Source organism: Haplochromis burtoni, unplaced genomic scaffold (genome assembly GCF_018398535.1).
Source record: "Haplochromis burtoni strain Fernald_Lab_line unplaced genomic scaffold, NCSU_Asbu1 Contig_177, whole genome shotgun sequence".
NCBI lineage: Eukaryota > Metazoa > Chordata > Actinopteri > Cichliformes > Cichlidae > Haplochromis > Haplochromis burtoni.
Window position 1 is genome coordinate 379,869 of NW_024582538.1, and position 22,196 is coordinate 402,064.

The window sequence follows — 22,196 nt, forward strand, 5'->3', positions numbered from 1 at the left end:
CGAATTAAGAAAACACCTGAATCACATATCAGATCTCAATGAATGACACATTAAAAGTTGAAAATCTTTACTGATATACATTTTGTAATTGAGAACAGCAGGTGAAAACCGAAAGCATCAATTCTTTGACGGCTAGATTTAAAAAAAGATAAATAAATAAATCACACAAAAAATCTAAACTAAAGTTGTTCCGCTCTGAAAACTGTCCCTTAATTTTGAATCAGACAAATTGACAGCTCTTTCTTCTTGTTTGAGAAATTTTTTTGATGCTGTCACTAATTGCCTCCGGGGGAGCTGACAGTATCCGAGGATGTGTAAAATCTTTACCTGTAATGTCGGTTCCTCTATCGTCGTCCGAGTCCTCTTCCTTCACATCTGTTCTGACCTCCTCTTTCATTTCTGGTACAAAGAAGTCCGTCTGACGAGACAGCGGAACCATATAGTTGATGACATCCGAACTGTAGATCTCAATAGTTGGGAATGCACAAAGCTTCCTCTCCTATTAAAATGGAAAAAGAAAAAAGACACAAAACAGGAAGTGAGATTTACCTTATAATATCCTATTACCCTTGCAAAGATAGGCGCGTTCGTGCTGTAAAAACCACAAAGACACTGTCGAATGTCACCTTAATATTTGTGCAAACTTGTGCTTGTGTCTCTAATTGAGAAAGTGATAACCTTTCATAATTACACTGAGCTGGAAGAGGAAAAAGAAGGAAAACAAGCACACAGACAGCATGAAGTCTGACTTGCTCTGAGCTGTGAGAAAGATCAGATCAACAGAGAGCAGACTATCTGCTTAAACGACTCACACAAGATAACAGAATTCTACATAATCATCTTCACAATGATCAAGTTCAAGTGATGCACAATCTCTTTAAACAAATAACATGCCCTTTTCTTCACAGTGCCAGTGGCACCGGGGTCACTGGTTCTCAAAATGTGATCCCCACTGGTGGGGAATAGAGCCACTGCAGCTGTGGCGTACACGGCCAGGGGAAAACTACAGATTTCTGATGGAGTCGAGCTAACTAACTAAAAAAACAGAACTGTGATTCTGTTTTTTATCTTTGGTGGTAGGATATGAACTTTTCTGCCTTATGTTGTCAGACATGCCTGAAAAAGTGTTTAGGAAGCAGTGATGCAAAGGCCCTCGTGTTTCATTTGCATGAAAAAGGTCTGAGCAGACTCAATTAACTTCAACACTGAGAGTAAAGGACATCTTCAGTTCTCACTGTACCCATCATGTTTTTCCAAGTTATTATTTTGCACTACAAAAGCTAAACACAAATTTAAAACACCCAAAGGCCTCATAAAACTGCTGGTTAAATCCTTTCTTTCAATGCTTCTCACATAAAACACGACAAAGAGCGTAGGGACCGAGGACCCGTGCTGAAGGAGTGTGATGAACACCTCAAACAAGCAGAAAACATTTCAAATATGCAGTTCAAAAGTGCCTTTGCTGATATAACACTATGTCTTTCACACATTAATATGTATATACTGTATCCCCTTCCATGTGAGTTCATTAAAGTTGCATTACCATCTACATCAGTGCGTCTACACTCTCCGCAAGAAGTATATGCAGTGAGTGGAGAGTTTATAAATATTATACTATCTTTTCCTCTAAAGTGGACATTAGCCTTTCATAATTTTTCTTTATGCTTTCATATAGTTCTCAAGGGACTGCAGAGGAATGAGCTGTGTGATGAGCCATCAGAGCGCGGCAGAAGCAGAGGTGAGCTGCACAGGCTGGTCTCAGCTGTGATCGGCTGCAAAGTGACATATGAATGCTGGAATGCACAGACATGAACACAAGTCAATAAAAATCCCACGCAGTGTTTTTGCCCTTGATTTTATTTTTTTATTCCTTATGATTCATAAAAAAAAGTTGCCTAGTTGTTCACTTATAATAGAGATCCGGCTAAGGGTAACACTCTGTAGCTACTAAAGAGAAGAGAGCTCAGTATGATGGGTTGTTTTACATAATTCTTTCTCGTTCCTCATATTAAAGGCAAATTTATGACTGTATACAGCTGCTGGCTGTGAGCACAGCTGCAGCTGCTCTGTCTGGCTCTTATAGGTGAAGCTGTGGCTGGATACAGTTATCACTCAGCCTTCAGACAGCTGCATTCGAAGGTTGACTCTGTGGTGCTGTGAATATGTACGGCTGTACTATTTGCTTCTGTGACAAATGTGTTAAACCGCCAACCCCATTACAGCACATTCATCACTTCACACACACACGTGCAGTCAGTGTTCTTCTCATTAACAGATGTGTCACAGTCAGAACTGCAACAGCCCAACTACAGCCATGGCTACAGTGACCGCTTTGTCATACCAAGGCTGCCCTCACAATCACAGCAATTACAGCCTCTGCCTCAATCAGCTTTGGCAGTGGTCACTGAGAACTGACCCCCCTCTTCCAGTTTTCTTTCACTGCGCAGCCACACTGAGGCTGCACCGGCCTGCCTTTACATTGCACAGATTAATGCATACCTATGAGATTTTCTCTATTGGTGAAAATGATTAAAAGGTGGTGCAAAACTTTTGCAAGGAGTCCAGGAAAACCCAACCTTTTTTGGTCTAACTATATTGTTGTTTTTGTATATTTTTGGGAGCCACATTCCTGACATTTTGGGACATAAGCATTATGTGGACAACTGATATCAGCAAATGGCTCCAAAACACTCAAAAGATTTCATCGTTTTGAGCTGTGCTTTGGGGCATTAAATCGGTACAAATATGCCCTTTACCAACACCAAAGCAACCTTTAACCATAACATTTCTCCACCATGCTTGAAAGATGGCTTCAAGCACTCCTTCAGCATCTTTCCATTTGCTCCACATCTAAGAGCTCAAACACACATGTGTCTATACACGACACTTCTTTCCCCCAAAACTGTCTCTGTCCAGTGTCTTTGAGGGTTTTTTTTTTAACCACTCTTAATCACCTCCTTTTTACTGGCCAGCCTCATATTTGGCTTTTTTTGTTGCAACTATGCCTAGAAGGCCAGCTTCCAAGAGTCGCCTCTTGACTGTGTGTTGATAATGGTGTTTGGTGGGTGCCATTTAATGAAGCTGCCAGTTGAAGACCTGTGAGGCGACAAATACATCAAACTACTTGTCTTCTTGCTCAGTTGCGCTCCAGGGCCTCACACATCTCTTTCTATTCTTGTTAGAGCAAGACCGCACTGTTCTGTGGAGGGAGAACTTGCCAGCACTGCATGCGATCTTCAGTGTTTGTCAGTTTCCCACAGCTTTCATTTCTTAGAACAAGAGCAAGAATAGGAATGTTTACAGCTTTATGGGGGGCCCCTTTTAAGACTTGAATAAAACCTGCAAAGAATTCAACATTAACTGAATAAAGAAGTGTTTCAGATTTCAGCCGTGATGACAGGAAAAGGAGTTAGGATTTCGCTTGCATTAGAGAGCAAAACGTGCCATTGACACACAGGAGTGCGCTTTGCTATGAGCGTCTGTATGAGACAACATTCCATTATCATCATTAATGGCATTCACAAACAATTTCATTAATGTAATTTATTTTTTATGTACATGTCTTTAAACTTAATAACAACATATTTAAGTGATAACTTATTTTTAGCTAAAATTACAAAAAATCAATAGAATGAAAAAGTAAAAAAATATGCAATGCTAACTGCAAGTAAAACTATAAAAGCATTAGAACAAAATGCCCTTGAAGTATTGAAAGCACACAAAACAGAAAAAATTGCCTCATGATTGTTATGTTATAACTGATGTCTCGGTATCTCCTGCTGAAACCGAGCAAGCCGGTGCTAATTTGAGCTACTGAACCTTGTAAACATAGCTTTTATCACCAAGTTTATATATATATTTTTAAATTATTGCCACACAAAGTAGAAAGTAACTGTAAAGTAGAAGTTGTGAAATAGCTCTGAAGATACTTGATATTTTTCTATTAAAAACAGGAGACTTCGAATAGAAGGAAACATGCAGGGAAAGCTCCAGGGAAGTATAACTCTAAAAATGTGACTTTGCACCATTATATAGATTTAAATATTCTTATTCTATACACTTTTTTTTCTTCGACTAGCAAATAAGCGAGAATGACATTTATAAGAAGTGCTTTTGGTTCAGCTCGTTAGTTAAACCTCTCAGAACTGAAGTGACCACTTCGATTTTTTTAAAAAAGCAGTTTCTCCCCAAAAAACAAAAACGCCCTTAAACCTGGTGCACTTTTCAAAACTTCTTTTTGCTCTTTGAAAATGTTGCGAGGTTTATTTCTTTAAATCTGCTGCTGGATAAATGTGTTGTTATGTTAAACCGCACTGCTGATTTCTCCTTAGCGCACATATTCGTTCCCACGTGGAAACCTTCGCGCACTCGCTCTCTTTATATTACACAGTATAACTCCACTGTTTGAATTTTTATGCTCGCGCTGCTCTTCATCTCACCACGCAAATGTTCATAAAGGTCTCGTCTATAAATTTAAGTGAATGTATAGACTTGCTATGTTGTCATGGTTATGTTACAAAACAAGCTATTCTGAGCTCTGAGGGGGAAATAATGAAAGAAACAAGTTGGATGGCCTAACTGCGGTAACCTGGCTCCATTTCCTATGGGTCAGGGTGATCTAGGTTGACTGATGGGTTTTAATCTAATCCTTGCAAAATAAGACTGTAGGAGCTGGTATGAATCACCTGGCTGCTACACACAGAGGCTCCAGCCTTGGGGCTCCTTATGCAAATGAGTGCCCATCTCCTTGAACCTACTCCGATAATGAGCAGGGAATTTGAGACAAAGACAGTTCACCATACTGTAGGCATACATGTATCTCCAAGGGATACGGTAACAGATAAAAGAAAGAAAAGCACATATAAGAAAGGTGTAAACCAATATATCTGCATTACAGACAGTAAGAGTTACTTTAAAACAGTCATTCGTTAATAAATTTCCATTTCTTTCCATAAAAGATTCTTCTAGCAGTGACTGCAAGATGTTATTTAAACACTTGGCTGAATCTGATGAATTAATGGTTACCACAACATCAGGGAGACAGGATAGAACTTCTATTATCTTTGGTACAAATACAATTTTTTGCCTTTAACACAGGAAATGCAAAGTACTTTCTTTTGCAAAAGTCTCATACCTGAATAAAAAAAATAAATGAACAAATAAAGCAACACAACAGCATGTGAAGCTACAAGAGGCACAAGACAGCTTATTAGACAGCACGGGATTCTGGACCTTTTAATTTTATAAATCATGTCATGCATATTACCAATTAATTACCAATTAATACTATATAGTGATTTACTGACACATATTAGCCCATCTCAGTCCTGAGGAGGAATGTTTCTATAACATCTTATCTCATCCAAAACATTAGGGCACGGTCCGCTGGGTCATGTGGGTGGAGCTTCTGTGTTCTTTGGGCTGGCGGTGTGGTTGCTTAAAATGCAGCAGTGTTAAAGTACGTAGATGCCAAAGTGACATCAATATAAATGTACACAGTTTTCCAGCAGGGCATTCAGTTGTTGTGACAAATCATTGGGCACTTACTTAATTCACAAACGCACCACTCTAGAGCTGTTCTTCAAAATAAATGTACTCCACATTAAAACAAAATTTGCTTTAACAGAAACGGTGAATATCATTACTGCACTCCTGCTAACGCATTAACAGTGTTACGTTGTTGAATATATTTATTTTGAAAATCATCCTAAAAATTACGAGTGGTGTGTTTTTCACTTCCATTAACATATTTTGCAATACGAAGTTGATTTTTTGAAAGTTTTTATTCTAATTTTCCGATTATAAAATCTTCACATAGGTTTGTTTATTCAATCATCTTCCCTGCTGCAGGCATTTTACTACACTTAATCTGTGGTTATAAGATTCATTTCTATTGTATCTTCTGTTGCTCTTTAAGGTATTTCAAAGACCTCAGTGACAGTTTTTTTAATTACTCCTTTTGCTGTCGACACAAACAACTACTTCTAATTACACAGTAATTGATTCTTCACTTTAACTGTACTTGCCTTTATGAACAGTGCACAATCAAAAGGCAATCTCTAAACTGAAGTACCCAAAGTAACATTAACATAATTAGCTTTTTTCTGTCTTTGATGATATTTAATGAAAACTAAACAGAGACAAAAAATACTAAAATATATACGGAAGCAGTTTTCAAACATAAGCCTACCTGTTATAGCTGGTAGGCCTATGTTATAGCTGCTCAAGTCTTCTGGCAGCATTAATCTTTACACCTGACAGTGACTTCTGTGATAGATTTTTATGAAGTTAACACCTGTATTTTAGGGGGATTGCACTTCTTTTTCAGGAGGCCTGATGGAACCTTTTGGAGAACAATGACCCACGTTGTGTTTGGTGCTGTTTGTTTTGGCTCTAGGATAGGCCTCAAGGACAGACTAGTTGCTTTTTGATAGTGCAGAGGCACAATTTGTTTCCTTATCTGGAGAGCAGACATAGAAGGGGGTATATGAAACTCTGTGTGAGATTAGAACATCAGAACAGGGATGATGATACCTGCTGTAATGTGTTTTCATTTCTCCTCTCCTTGATATTCAGTCATTTTCATAATAAATATATTCATATTTTATACTATTCTTCTGGGTCCCTTGATTATTTCTGCATGAAGAAAATCTCTCATCATAACTTCTTACTAACCTGCTTTTGTTTACTCCAACATTGTTGGGTTCCCCCCACACACACACACACACACCACCACCATCACCACCTTTTTTTAATCAAAGTATTTTTTCTTGTGGTAAATCCTCCTCAGCTAATATAAAAAGCAGGAGGTCTAACATACATTAGTTTATTTCACAAGGCATTATTACTGGTACTGATTGGAGCATAATTCACTATCATATGTTACGAGATCGCGGATACAAGCGGCAGAAATGAGCTTCCTCCGAAGGGTGGCTGGCCTCTCCCTTAGAGATAGGGTGAGAAGTTCGGCCATCCGGGAGTGGCTCAGAGTAGAGCAGCTGCTGCTCCACATCGAAAGGAGCCAGCTGAGGTGGTTCGGGCATCTGACAAGGATGCCCCCTGGGCGCCTCCTGGGTGAGGTGTTCCAGGCATGTCCCACCGGGAGGAGGCCCCAGGGCAGACCCAGGACACGCTGGAGAGATTATATCTCTCGGCTGGCCTGGGAACGCCTTGGTGTTCCCCCGGATAAGCTGGAGGAGGTGGCTGGGGAGAGGGAGGTCTGGGCCTCTTTGCTTAGGCTGCTGCCCCCGTGACCCGGCCTCGGATAAAGCGGATGAAGATGGATGGATGGATGTTACATAAGTTTCACTGAAATAGGCTTGTTCCATATTACATGTTATACACAGTGTGTTTCATTTGTCATGCCTGTTTAAATGATTACAGCCATCTCATCTGACAGCCAGCAAAAGGAAAAAAACAGCAACAACTAACATCTATTATTAAACAACGATATGTACAGCAAAGGGGTCTGATCTGTGGGGGGTATGTTTCACTGACCAGTAATCTATACTTACTGTCACGGAGGAAATAAATAAAGAAATAGCAGACAGATTAACTGTCATAATCAAAACTCGCTCCCGGCTTGAACGTCTTAATTATACGACAAGCAAGATGTTCTCTTTCCACCCAGTGGCCTTTTGTGGTTTCTGCCTGTCTGCTCTCTGATTGGGTGCCATCTATTTCCCGAAAGCTTATCATGGAGTCAACAAGCTTCCACTTAACCTGTGTCTTGAAGCTGCTAGGAATGAAATGTGCTCTGCTGCAGGATACAGAGGCAGATGGCTGAACCATCGAAAAACAGGTCACTGCTTCCTTGCCCGTCGCCTCCTAGCAGACTCAATGGTTATCATCGTCATGGCCACACTTTCCAAAATTCCTCATCACATTAGGAAATCTCACCTCTTAATGATTACTGATGACTAAAGACTAAATTGACTACATTTAAATTGACAGCGGATACAATTTAATGATTAATATTTACTATACAAAATAGCCTTTTCTTAATTTTCCATTAATAATACATCTGAAGGAAAAGCTCTTGTGCTTGCAAATAAACAGAAGATAATCCCCAAGTTGGTGATGTAAACAAATCAGAATATAGTGGAGGTGTGAAATCCACTTATAATTATGTGCAGTCAAGTGCTAAAGGCACAGAAGTTTGAATTTCAATAAAAATACACCTGCTAAAGTCACTACTGTATTTGGTTACATTTTGTCTATGAAAAAAACACATTTTAATTAGAGAAATCAGACAATCTGGAGTTTGATTTGCCTGATAGCTCAAAACTCTGGGGCCTGCTGTTTGCTGACAACAGTAGAAAAAACATATATGTAGGCGTTGCGGCAAAGTGTAAGACACAGAAGTGGGTGATATCCATCATATATCCACCAGCCACCCCTCATTTTTTAATGTTTTGCTTCAGAGGAGCCAAATATAATGCATTACTGTATTAGTTACCATGGTTTCAGTTGAATCTATGAAAACTGGCAAATATCGCAGTTTTAGGCATATCTTAGTATGAGGAGTGAGTCCTAAAAATTTAGGAAACTGGACAAGTGGACGACAAACGAACAAGTGACAAACTTATAAACTATCAACAACAGATGAACAGTATCTGAAAGTCATCCTTAAGAAATCCACCAAAAGCCTGACACAGGGTCTAAAACATGCATCTGGCCCTTCAGTTGATCCATCTACTGTTCACGGACGCCTCACTGGAAATGGTCCCAGTAGAAGTTGGCTGTCAAGAAGCCATTCTTAAGGAAGGGAAGGTTGAGGTATGTCAGATTAAACAAGAACTGGACGAAAAATGTGCGGCAAAAGGTGTGGTTCAAATCGTCAAATATGTATGCAGGAAGCCAGGAGAGAGGTACAACGGGTATCTACAGCCAGAGCCTGCGCCTGTAAAACACAGTGGAGGCTCTGCCATGGTTTGGGGCTGAATTTCAGCCAGTGATGTTGGGGATCTTGTCAAAATTGACAGAATTGTGAGCGCAGAAAAGTACTATCCGATTTTGATCCACCACACAGTGTGGGATCATCTTGACTTAGAACAAAACAACAGTCAACCAAAATCCAAAGAAGAGCTTTGAATGTCCCACAAGAAGCCTGGAGAACTATTCCTGAAAACTACTTACAAGAAATGACAAGAAAAGTGCCAAAGACAGTTCAGGCTGTGTTGAAAAGTAAAGACAGTCCGACCAAACATAGACTTTCAAGAGATTTTGCCTTATAAGCTGTATTTCCATGTAATGTTTGCATATAGTTCAATACATTGCTGCACCTATTTCCCACATTCCCTGCAAAATATAAAGAAATCATGGGTACTGTAGTACTCTACCTTCAAAATACACATCACAATCTCTGGCACATGGCAGAAGTTCAAAAGCAAAGAAAACATAAAATGTTAGAAAAATATGTTATTTGCTGCATGTATTGTTACTACAATACAGCATTTCATGCCTACACAGGATATTTTATCTTGTGTGTAACCATGTCGGGATTTCCTCTGTAAAGAAAAGTATTAATTAATATCAGCTGCTTGGCCGATGTAGTGTACAGGATTTTTAACCAGAAAAGAATAGTATCATCTTGGTTTCTTGCATCACATATCTCATTAGGTAATGAGTAATTAATCAGGCTCTATCCTTAGAACAAGACAAGTACTGTGATATTTACAGGATCTCACAAAATGTCCGTGGAAGAAGAGGTGTGAAGTGAACAAACATAGAACAAGTCAGTTTGAAGGAGAACGAGATGATTAAACAGAACAAAGGACACAGGTTGAAGCATCAGTTCTGTGGATGTGCCCTTGAACACAGTCTTATCCCCAGGATAGTACTCTGACTGACCTTTTATTAATACTCACTTCAAGATATAGGCAGTAATTCCCCCACTGAATCAATAGAAATGCCCCCACTTTTAATTACTGCTCATAAAGCAGCCTTCCAGGAGGAATATAATTGCTACTGCAACAATCAAGATCGGTATATCAGTCAGATGGGTCTCATAAAAAGTCTTCTCAGGTGAGATTGAAATACATACTTTTTCACATTAATTTAAAAGCAACTGGTTTTCTGTCACTTATAAGAAAATATGAGAAATGATAGCAGCTGCTCAAATGATTGAACGGAGACAACAGTCAATTTTCTATTATTACCCAAGTCTGACAGGATTTCTAGACCACAAAAGCGAATGACTTGAACCCTAATAATTTCCAAAAAGTTACAATGTTTTGAAACTGGAGATTTAATTGAACCTTCTGACAGATTGAAAAAGAAATGGCATATTAAAATTAAATAATAAATTAAATATTATTTTGCACATATGCATTGTTGTGCAATTTATTCATGTTTTTCAGGAAAAAGAAATCGCACTGAGGATGAGGAGGTTTCAAAAACTCTCAAAAATCCATGTATTGAATATGGAACAAGTGGCATTACGATGCCAAGTTAGTAGTTTGTGGTGATATAACTACACCTGTGGGTTACTCAGGACTGACTGGGACAAAAAGGTTTGTGTTTTCATACTGTGTTTCAGTGTAATTAGAGTGTGTGTGTGTGTGTGTGTGTGTGTGTGTGTGTGTGTGTGTGTGTGTGTAGGGAGAACTACAAGACAAAGATAAAGATATAGGGGAGAGTCTCCTGGGGTTTTATAGTCTTTGACCTCTCTGGCAGCAGCTCAGTGAACACACAGTATCCCCTCCTTCAACAGAAACAGCAATAACAGGAAGGTGAACATGGATAATAACACCCCTGGAGCTTCATTTACTGCATTGCTTAACTTACTCTGAACTGGACCCCCCCAGAGTAACGAGGCCATAAATACAGCAGAAGTATTTTAGCCTTTCACATATTAAATGTATTCTATCCTCTTAGGTCTGATGAATAACGCTAACACAAACAATCATTCACTTGCAGACTTGCAGACGTGTCTTGAAAGATGTGATATCAAAAAAAGGAGATTTTCAAAGATCTGAGCATTAGGTTGGTTCTTCCTTTCATGTCTCAGCTCTCATCTCCGGGTTTGTGTTCAGCTCAGGAGCTGTTCTGGCTGTTGGCCAGAAAAAGAAGAGACAGAAGACACAGGAGAATCTCACTTTGAAAACGCAGAAGACTCACAAAGTCGAGGAACAACCCACAGCAAATATCAGGAGGTCTGACTCTAGATTGACCGAGACACGGGGGTCATCCTCACCTCACTGTGTTCTTTATATTTTCAGGGATGCAGTGTGTTGTTTGTCAGGTCCCATGGATAAAATTTAAACTGTGAGCAGTGGATAATTTACCCAGCATCCTTTTCCGAGACCAATACTACATGGTGAATTTTGTTTTAGGAGCAATAAGATGTGTGACTTTACGCCTTACCGCAACTACAGTTTGATTTATTTGGGGACTATTCCTGTGATCTAGCTTAATAATCCCTAATAACGAGAGCTGTTCACCTCAAGCTGTATTTTGTTGTTTTAGCTTGTTTTCTGTTCTTTTTTTAACACACTACATAGTTTACACAATTGTCAACAATCACATAAAGAAATAGATCAATTTGTCAAAAAACCTGTGCTCAGATTTGATTAACTCTTAAAGAAATGGCAATTCTCACTTTTCAAACTCCTGCTAGAATCATTACTCCCAGCTCAAACACCATGTCTCAGCTTGACGTTCGTTGTCGTGCAGAGCTGCAGATGTTAGAAACTTGCCGCCTTAAATATAGGTAGACAAGGCAACAAATAAAAAGCAAATTATCGCCCTTCATTACAGCTCCTTTTACTCCGTGTAAATCACTAAGATGTTATTTAGGACTTTAAAATGTGCCGATCCTATCGGTGAGTTAAGTGTATATTCCATAAGTGAGTAGCCACCAGGGAAGCCTATAATTGACTGTCCCACATGACTGAACGCAATTTGTGACAGGTAGCCCATGAAGGCAGATTACAGTGCAGTAGGTAAAAATCCACCCTCACACTTACTCACTGTTAAAGAACACCATCACACCTGATATAGTTATGTTACCTTGTGGGTTATTTTTGGACTTTTTTAATTGTATATTTGTTGAAAACATGCTAGCTGTGTGGCTTTAAAGGTTTTTTTTCCACTACCTTGGTCCACACTCAAAAAGTTTCTACAAGTGTTACAACTGTGTACTGTCCCTGAAGGATTTAGCACACTGACCTCGATAATTCCCAGACTTCTGAAATATTAACATGTTAAGATTCACTGTACCTCAATTATGGTACTTTGGTAAGTATAATTGTTCATCCTATAAACAATGGTCTCTCTAAACTGTTTAAAGTAATTTCTAATATAGGACATGTTTGAATAACCCAAACTGCAATATTTCAGTTTAATTTCTGGTGTTAGCTTAGCACAGTAAATCACCTAATCTGCCCAGCTAATAGTAGATCTCTTCTTTAAACACAGCTAACTATCGTTAAATAAACTAGCGATCCTAAAAGGCTGAAGCTATAGTGTTGTCAGGAGTAAGACACACTGACAGCCTACCTCCGTGTCGCAGGAAACATGTGAGCTGTGTAGCAGCAGTGAATAATGAAAGGAAAACAATGTTCATTCAGCCATGTAGTAAACTGCTAGCCCAGTGCAAGCTGGTAAAAGAAGCTTGCCTCTAGCTATGGGTGTAGGTCACTTCATCATAATAGGGTATGTAAAGAAAACAAACCCATTCATACACACATGAACATATGGACACACTTGGGCACATTTATTTATAGATGGATGATTTCTCACCCCGGCCCAGAGGCACACAAAAATGAAAATTAATACAAAAGGTAGGTGACTTCTGGTGATAATTGGTGACAGTCTCCCGAGTTCCCTCTATCCCCTGGTCTATTTACTCCCACTGCACTATTACAGCCACAATCCACCCTCCTCACACCCTTCATAACCTCCTCACCCCTTCCTATCTGTGGAAAGAGACAAAAACTCTACTTCACACCTCTGCAGAGGTGTCCAATTCAGATTGTCCCTTATGGTCACACACTTCTCCGGAACAGAGCATTTTCATTCTGCCTCCAATAAGGCTATTTTCTGCATCCCTCTCAGCAAGCCCAGGCCTTCTCCATCACCTCTATCACCTCCATGCTTCCATGCCCCAGTGGAAGTGTGCAGACATGGCTGGCTGGAGGTGGCAGAGATCTGACGACTGAAAATTGCATTGCTGCAGAAGGCAGGGCGATGGGTTTGTAGCAACCTCTCTGTGCACCTGTGCAATCAATAAGTACACAGCCTTCACGAGCTACAAGTATAGCGACTCAGTCAGCAGCTGCTGTGGCCTCCAGAGGTCTCCCAATTGATCTGATGAGCTGGCAAGAGGTAAAAAACAGTGAGAGTGGCTAATTCCCAAAATGTTCATTATAAACGCCATCTTACTTGCTTGCTGTAGGACATACAACATGAAATCAAAGTAAAAGAACAGGCTAGTTAATATGAAACTAGGAAAAGGTACCACTGATGATCTGTTCCACCATATTATAATGTATGCAGTGTCTAGATCACTGCTGACGAATGAAACATTCAACATTAGCTTAGACTTTTTATGTCTTTTAGATTTATTCCCATTTCTTTCTTTAGTGCTATCTGAGCAGTTGAAGCACTACTATGGTCCACGCTGAAATATTTAAGCAATATTTGCAGGAATTCTTACTTCCAACAGGTTTAACTGACATTTTTGATTTCTGAGGGTATGTCTTGAAAATATCAAATGGAGTGCAGTGCAACCTGGTACAGACATCCACAAACCAAAAATAAATAAATAAAGTCAGTTCACTTTGTTAATGCCACAAGCAAGTTCGAGTTTCACATACAATATGCAGCAAAGCCCTGGATAAATTGCAACAAATATAATAACCACCACAAATAACTACCATGCTAAACAGTTCTGCACATATGCAATGCAGCCCTGAACATTTCTAGATGTTCTCATATGCCCCACCAAGGGGGGGCATATGAGAATGCAAATATCTGATGAAATTGAATCTGACATTAAACAGGCTTTAGCCTGACACCACAAAATAATTGTAGTGTCCAGAAGTACACATGTGAGAATACCAGAGGCAGTACTGTGTCATGTGTGTCCTGCCTCATGTTCACTCTATTTAGGCTGCTTGCTCACACAAACCACGGTACCTCCATTAAGGAAAACTTATCTATCTTTTCTCTGCACCACATACATGTCTGTTCCTGATCCTGCAGACATCTTCTGAGATCCATGTGTGAACTTGTAACCTTTCCCCTAATTCCACTATAAGACTGACAGTTGCGATTTGAAGTGAAATGTCTCCACAACCATAAGATGGCTTTCCAGCTAAAATGTTTGGATTTCCAGATAAAATATATCAGCTAAACATCAGGAAGTTGAAATAGTCCGGGCCTTGAGGTTTCACTTCAAGGCAGAGAATGCCTCACACAATACACAATGACACAGACAGGCTGAATGAACAAAAGGTTCTTCTGACAACGTTTACTACAGGTAAACAAATGCAGACAGAAAACAAAATTTAACAGAAAGCATCAACAGAGCGCAGGAAGGCTGAGTACAAACAGGATCCAACAAAAGACGATCTAAAACAGTAACCGAAAACAAGACGGCAACGGCTCAAAGGAAAACACAGGAGCACACAGGAATGGACAATCAGAGGAAGATGCACTGACAACAGGAAGCAGACGATACAAAGAGTGTCTTGGGTATTAAGACACAGGTGAACCCAATGAGGGTAGGAAAAACGTTCAAAAAGAACAAACTAGAGACAAACTAGGTAACTTCAAAATGTGACTGAAAGTAAATGAAAAAAGAAAATATGCACACAGAGACTGAAACCACTGACAGGGAAGCAGGAGGGGAAGTGCGAAACAATAAAAACACAAGTAAGGATTTCTATGATATCAACAGTTAGTACAGCTACATGCTGAGGTTTATATTGGGCTTAAGGCCCCATCCCATATACATAAAGTCAGAAAGCCTACAGCATGCTAAAACATCCATCCATCCATCCATTCGCTTCCGCTTATCCTTTTCAGGGTCGCGGGGGGCGCTGGAGCCTATCCCAGCTGTCATAGGGCGAAAGGCGGGGTACACCCTGGACAGGTCGCCAGTCTGTTGCAGGGCTAACACATAGGGACAGACAACCATTCACACTCACATTATTCACACCTAGTGGCAATTTGGATTATCCAATTAACCTATCCCCACAAGCTGCATGTCTTTGGACGGTGGGAGGAAGCCGGAGTACCCGGAGAGAACCCACGCAAACACGGGGAGAACATGCAAACTCCACACAGAAAGACCCCGGCCTGATGGTGGAATTGAACTCAGGACCTTCTTGCTGTGCGGCAACAGTGCTAACCACCGTGCCACCGTGCTGCCATTTATGTGAAAATATCTTATTTTAAATTAGCTATTGCAGTTTTTTTTTTAATCCAGCATAAGCATTCACTTACACTATCATGATTTATATGCCTGAAGGTTTTGCACTGAATTATTCACATTTAAAGATCAGCCTGGTTACCAGCAAAGTATTTATATGTTTTAAAAAAGGGGGCAGTGTTAAAAGGGTCTCTCCTAAACTCTTACCAAGCCTGTAAACAAGCTAAGTGAACTGCAGAGTTCAGCTCTAAACACATCCTCTAAGAAGGATACTTAATATGCCTTTAAGACCTAAAGTAAACAGTAGCTTTTATTGTGGCAGCGAGATTTCCCTCTGAAAACAGTTTTAAGAGTAAGCACGAGGCCATTAAGAAAACCATCGGAGAGGTTTGCAGTCAATTAGTCCTGAACATTAAAGCTTCAGGAATCAGTGAAGCACTACATGGAAAGCAGGATACAGAAATACATGAATATAAATCGTGACTCATTTTAAATAGGCAGAAAGATTCCCTCCTTTATTTGGGATATTAATCTGAGAATCTAATGTTTGAGATATCCACATATCTGTTCTAATGAGATACAATTAGGATAAGGGGATGAGGACAGTGACTGTGACACGGAGAAAGAATCTATCCATTTTTTGCTTCTGCCGGGATCTCATCTGCAGAGCACCTTAAATATTTGCCACAATGAAAGTCTCTACAAAGTGCTGCAGCTTCTTTGCACAAGCAAACCCAGAGGCATTTAGAGGGCCCAAGAAATTATTAGCAAATAATTTTTGACCTGTCAAGTGAAGAGGGCTCAATTCTACGGAAATGGCATTTTGCTAAGTTTCAGCAGTATAATGAAGCTCTACAAAACCTAGGGCAAAAAACTTGAATTGTGTCTACGTCTCAATGGCATTCTTATAGAGAGCCACACACAGCCAATCAACTTATGTACACAAATCCTGCCCAGACATAATTTAAAAGTTCTGAAAGGCAGCAGCAGAAGAAAAGTATTGTCCAAAGATAGAAAAAGGTGTGATTAATGTAGCAGCGATGTGTTTAATGTGGCGGTAATGAGTTCTGCCAAGTATTTTGTGAGATTTGGCCAAAGAATGAAATGACAGACAGGGCACATTATAACAAAGAGCTGTGAGTTAAAGACCTGCACAGGATAAAAAGGAAGTAAGGGGTGATGAAAATGATTCCTTCCACACCTAAAATTTCATAATCAGCAGAGAGACACAGAATTCTGTTGGCCAGGATTTACTTAGTGCAGTGTCTCCAATTAAGTCCACAACAACCTGGCCTTGTAGCTTTAGAAATCAGCCATAAGGCATTCAACATTGTCTCTTTGAATAAATATCATATAAAAAATGCTACCCATCCTTGGCATTAACAAATGAAGAGAGTGCACACATCAATCTTAATAAATCACAAATCACAAACAGGACTTATAACATTTTTACAATTCTCATGTTTGCCTTGAAGTTAAAAACACCCACACTTACTGTATATTCTCTACAGTTCTGTGGCTAGAGATGCTGCTTTCCTTTCACAAACAAAGTTTCTTAAGTTTCGTTGACTACACCCCTCATCCCCTGGCATTCAAAGTTCACAGCAAACAAACAATTACAGCTGATGGAACTGAAGACATTATAAAAGAAACAGTCTAAGCAAGATTATGAGAGAAACGTGGCACTCAAATAATCTAGAATCTAAATCCATATATGAATCCTTTCTTTAAGGATGGGCTCAGCACTCTGTAGAGAAAAAGGTATATGTATCTGCAAGCTCTTTCTTTCGATTACTACCCAGAACTAATTACCATAGGTTTGGCTTTAGCACAGACTGATTGGTAAATTGACAGTTTTGCCTTCCAGCTCAGCTCTCACGTCACCACTACAGGCAGGCACAATGCCCACGTAACTGCAGATGTCCCCTGACGAACCTGAAGCTCTATTTCCGAAGATACCGGTAGTCTCTCCCTGACTCTCATCCCAGCCACTGTACAATCAGCTGCACATCATGCTTGAGGCCATATTATAATCAAGTTACCACAACCACATTGTCTGAAAAAGCAGGGATTTCCAAAACAGAAGTTCTCCTATCCCCAGCTATGCTTTAAGGTCCTGTCCATGAACAGAGATGAGGGGCAACTTATGCCAAGAAACACTGCTTGACTTTGTACCAGGCATGTAACTATGGCCCTAGACCCTGTACTTCCACAGTACCCCTTCTCAGCTAAACCCTGGGGAACCCAGTTGCTTCCCCAAAGCACATGTAGACGTCTGTCATTTAAGCGCTCCTTCGGCTGCACGAGAATAAACCCAGCTAGGATAAGCATTTCTCTGCCCCGACCAAAGCTCCCTGGAGCCAAGCCCTGATTTCCTTTCCTGAGTTGAGGCCAAGCCAAAGTTCTTCTCCGTTGCCTCCCCAACCGCCTGCCACACTCCAACCTTTCTTATTCTACGACTACCAACTGGAGCCTTCCCACATTGTTTTTTACATTTTCCAGTTGTACACAGTGCTATCAAGTTTAAATGAGCCAACACAAAGGCGACATACTAACATCCTCAGCATTATTATGCCAGTACATACAAAATCTGTTGCAGCACGTAGTGGCTAATAGGACTTAAATTAACTCCAATAAACTACACATAGAGCCAACAAAATTATAATAAAGAAGGAAAACAAACTTCAGTTTCACAGCCACAATCAGTGTGAGTGGAGGAGAGAGAACAAAACAGGAAACTCAAACTAATCTTTTGACTAAAGACATGTTTTAAGTGGTACCAAGGATAACAATTTGTTTTCGCATCACGCCTCCATCCTTAAAGATAACAAAAATCACAGGGAGGGATGGTCTTATGTCAGACACAAGACAGGAACTGTTGGGTCTGGGTTAAAGTCGCCATTGCCCTACCGCTGTCCACAGGGCAAGAACCATGTTTAAGCCACAGGCCACCCTTTATTAAGGCTCTGTCAGCATGGCACAACGGCAGCCTAATGGTTACAATTAACAATCCCTACTGCTGACAGAGCCCCTATCAGAATGCCCCCTGTGTGATACTTGCAGCCTGATCCTGTTCTAATGATTGTGTTTTATGGGTGCAGTGAAAAAGAAACCTGAGCTAAAAGATGGAGCCAGAAGATGAAGAATAGAGAAAGAGGAGGTTTAGAAATAAAGAATAGCGCTAAAATGGGACAGAAGTTTCAGATAAATCTAATCATGAATGGAGCTTTGAGAAAATAACACAGAATGTGGCTCTTGGGTTTAGACAAGGAATAGTATGCAGTGCTGAGATATACTGTAGTTATTGGTTGGAGAAAAGCACTATCATATAAAAAATGAAAGAAAAACATTTTTTCTTATAGGTTTGGTTTTATTGGGTTGCTGCAATGATAAACACAAACGCCAATATAAACCATCTTCATACTGGAGACACAATTTTCAGTTACAATTTTAAGAAGCACATATGTGTTCTATTGCTACATTTTCCATGTCTATTACATTGAAACAACATACAGGGCAGGGAGAGGACAAAGATAGTTTTACACTGATCTGTAAAATTATGTTGGCTGTTGTTTGCTGGAGTCAACCCTGAGATTGGGGAAGAGCTGAGAAGTCCTATAAATAAAAGCTTCAACATGGTGGTTTCATTTGTCTAACCATCTGTTTTATCCCAATTCTATTTCCTTCAATCGTAGCATATTCTGTGGATGAACAAAGCCGTTTTTTTCCATCAAGTTTTGAAAGCAAATTTATTGCTTTATTAATGTCAGTTCGTTTTTAGCTGTTTTAATGTTGCCATCTAAATAAAGAGCAAACTGCTCATTTTAAAATACCACTTCTTTAGTTATTTAGTTATTCAGAATAAAGTTCAGATGGTTATTGGCAGTCACAAGAAAACAGGCCATCTGGAAGTGTGAGAGTTTTCCTCGTGGAGCGGTGGAGCGGTGAGCTGGTCATGAGTCTAACAACACCAAATATGAAATGAAATTGGAAAATTCTCATGTTGTTTGATCCTCCTGACCAATTGACTCCATACAGATGTAAGTCTGGCAGTGTTTAAATTAGCATTTGACAGTTTTTTCCCCTCCTGCCAAGTTTACTATAGAGTTGCAGTGTCCTTAATTTATATTCAAGTTATTATGTTGAAATTGAAGTAAAAAATGTTCATGAGCCAGAAGAGCTTCAATCCATTGGGTTTCTGGAACTCTGTACATGATTCTTTCAAAAGACATCCTCTCATTTGGTTTGATTATGGTAGCAGAGAGTGCTAACGCACCAAATATAAAGGGTTTTGCTGAACAACCATTCTGATGTACCTGTTCAGGGTGATACGCTTGTTGTACAGCGTTCTGTTGATGACAAGTGGCTGCCAGCAAACATTTTAGGCTCTGTTGCCTAGGTGATGCTCTAATGTATGTACCACCATGTGATTGAATGAGAGTGTCCATGAGTTTGGTATCCTTCATTCTCACTTGTAGTCACTTCAATCACTTGCCTAAAAATTACTAACTGGTTAACTAAGGAACCACCAGTTTCACCACTGATCGCTCACTGAATATAAGTGATTTTCTCTGGTCAATGTGTCACTGCTAGTTCCTTCCTGTTTGGACGGTATTTACGACCTCAGTTACACAAGCCTAGAGCATAGGTGTCAAACTCTGGCCCTGCGAAGCCATACCAAATTACTATTAGAGCTGGCCTACTGGTATTATACAGCTAATATATATATTGTTTAGTATTAAGCTTTGCTTGTTCCATATTCAGTTTTTCAGCAAAACGTGTTTGAGTCCATAAGAAAAGATTCATTCTTATATCTGGAGGAATAAATATATTTCAATATATATTAATGTTAGCCCGCGACTTTGTTCCAGTTTTGAATTTTGTCTCACTGTGTATTTGAGTTTGGCACCCCTGGCCTAGAGCCTGGCATGTGACCACCTGGCAACAATCACTTGCAAAGCAAAATTTTGTATTAACCTGCGGCAACCACTCACCAAACGGTCGATGAACATACATATTTCCCTTGTGACCAGGGATTCGCCTACTGGCCTCTAGGTCTCCAAACTGACGCCTTAGTTAATCACTTGCCGACAATTCAGGCTCTGGTTGCATAGGTAACCTTGTTATATCTGTAGTTTTTAGCACTCTTAACTTCAATCACTAATCCATTCATATTGTTTAATATGATACATGCCCACTTCATGTCTAACAGTTATTTCACTTTTCATTGCTACAAGCTACTGAATCCTTTCATTCTTTCTTTTCACAGCATTACTGCTAGACCATGCCATATGCTTTACATATTTCCCAGGACCAATTACAAAATCTCTGCAGAAGTCATTTTAAGTTAAATATGTAACATGTTACATCACTAATATAAACTCAATTACACGCATGAGTATAGTTTAAATTAATACATGTTTAAAACACAAGCCAATTTGTGTTTTTTCCTTAACAACATGGATATTTGTTAGCCTGGAAAATCTTCACCCATACAGAAAACAATTACAGTGTTCAATTTGTCCTGTTCCAATATATTTGCAAAGTGAGAGAAGCTGCGATTTCCAACTGCACAACCTCCCTACACTAATACAATTTCAAAACAATCACTGGGGCTTGGTAAGCAAACTGTACCCAATGAGTTTAAGCACCCATCTATATAATTGATGGACTTGGACACACTTCAAAAACAATCTCAGCGTTCCTCTCAGAGCTGTGTCCTTAGCCCACAACAGTTTACACTGATAACCATCAATTGTAGTGTCAAGGACTGAATTGCAGACAAGACAACAGTAGTCGGCCCACTTTTTGGCGTCAAGGAACCAGCTTATAGGGAGGAGGTCAAACAACTTGTGAGCCGGAGAAAGACTAGCAATCTATCCTCGAATGACAACAAAATGAAAGAGATCACTGCTAACTTTGGCACCATATTGGAATCCTTGGGATGCACATTACAGACAAACTGGTCCAAAAAGCATGTCATCCCTAACTACAACAGCCTGACACCATCTGGGCTTCTTGCAACAGATAAGGACAGCAAACCTCCCCCCTCCACTTTTGCTGCTTATTACAGGTATGTCTGGCTAGCTGCTTCTTTACAGCTATGCCTCCAGATACTATAATACCTTCTTTCCTTAAGAATTCTGAATAATTAACTGGCAAAAAGGGCTTCAAAATAAATTTGTTACATTTAGTATCATTATTAATCTGTGTTGGATCTTTTTAACGTTAATAACAAAAACAATAAAACCAATGAAGATGTTGCCGACCCAAAAGTTCATTTTCAAGCTACTTGTACACTGTATCTTTCTTGTTATAATTCATCCAAATTATAATCCAGAAAGACTTGAAAACGTTCTTGCCTTATCACATTACTTTACTCAGACTTTCTCTCACTTTTCCCTAAAAAAAATACCACTTTGCTTTAGAGGGCACTTAACTCTGACCCATCCTCCCCCCTTAAGCTCATTCAATTTGGCCACACCTCACTGAATCTAAATTACTATATAAAAAGCTAAGAAAATCCTCATCAGAAAAGCCTTGTGTTAGAGCAAAAGCCTTCCATTAGCATGTCTGTTTCAATGCTTTCCATCACTATTTCTGTCCATCAGTCTAACTTGTGTCACTCCACCTCTGATAGGTTTTTATTATGTGCCGTCCCCGAAGGTAAAACGTGAACTTCCAATATTGTTCCACTGTCTGTCTCTCTTGAAATTCACTGAGCCTTATACTTTTAAATACCTGCTGGCTTTATGAGAGTAAAACTACTCTTCAAAGACACTTTACTCCCTTGTGTGTGTGTGTGTGTGTGTGTGTG

The 22,196-nt window shown here is 39.7% G+C and overlaps 1 protein-coding gene and 1 long non-coding RNA gene across 2 annotated transcripts in view; one reads left to right on the forward strand and one right to left on the reverse strand.

Moving 5' to 3' along the window:
- The window catches only part of LOC102311019, a 49,575-nt gene extending 47,732 nt beyond the window's left edge, over window positions 1-1,843 (forward strand). The window contains exon 3 of the long non-coding RNA XR_006054977.1: window positions 1,676-1,843. This is a non-coding gene — a long non-coding RNA (uncharacterized LOC102311019). The remainder of the gene's footprint in view (window positions 1-1,675) is intronic.
- tex264a (testis expressed 264, ER-phagy receptor a) overlaps window positions 1-22,196 on the reverse strand; it is a 72,651-nt gene that overhangs the window by 8,599 nt on the left and 41,856 nt on the right. The window contains exon 3 of the mRNA XM_005941097.3: window positions 328-499. Within this exon, the coding sequence (XP_005941159.1) occupies window positions 328-499 (172 nt within the window). The remainder of the gene's footprint in view (window positions 1-327; window positions 500-22,196) is intronic.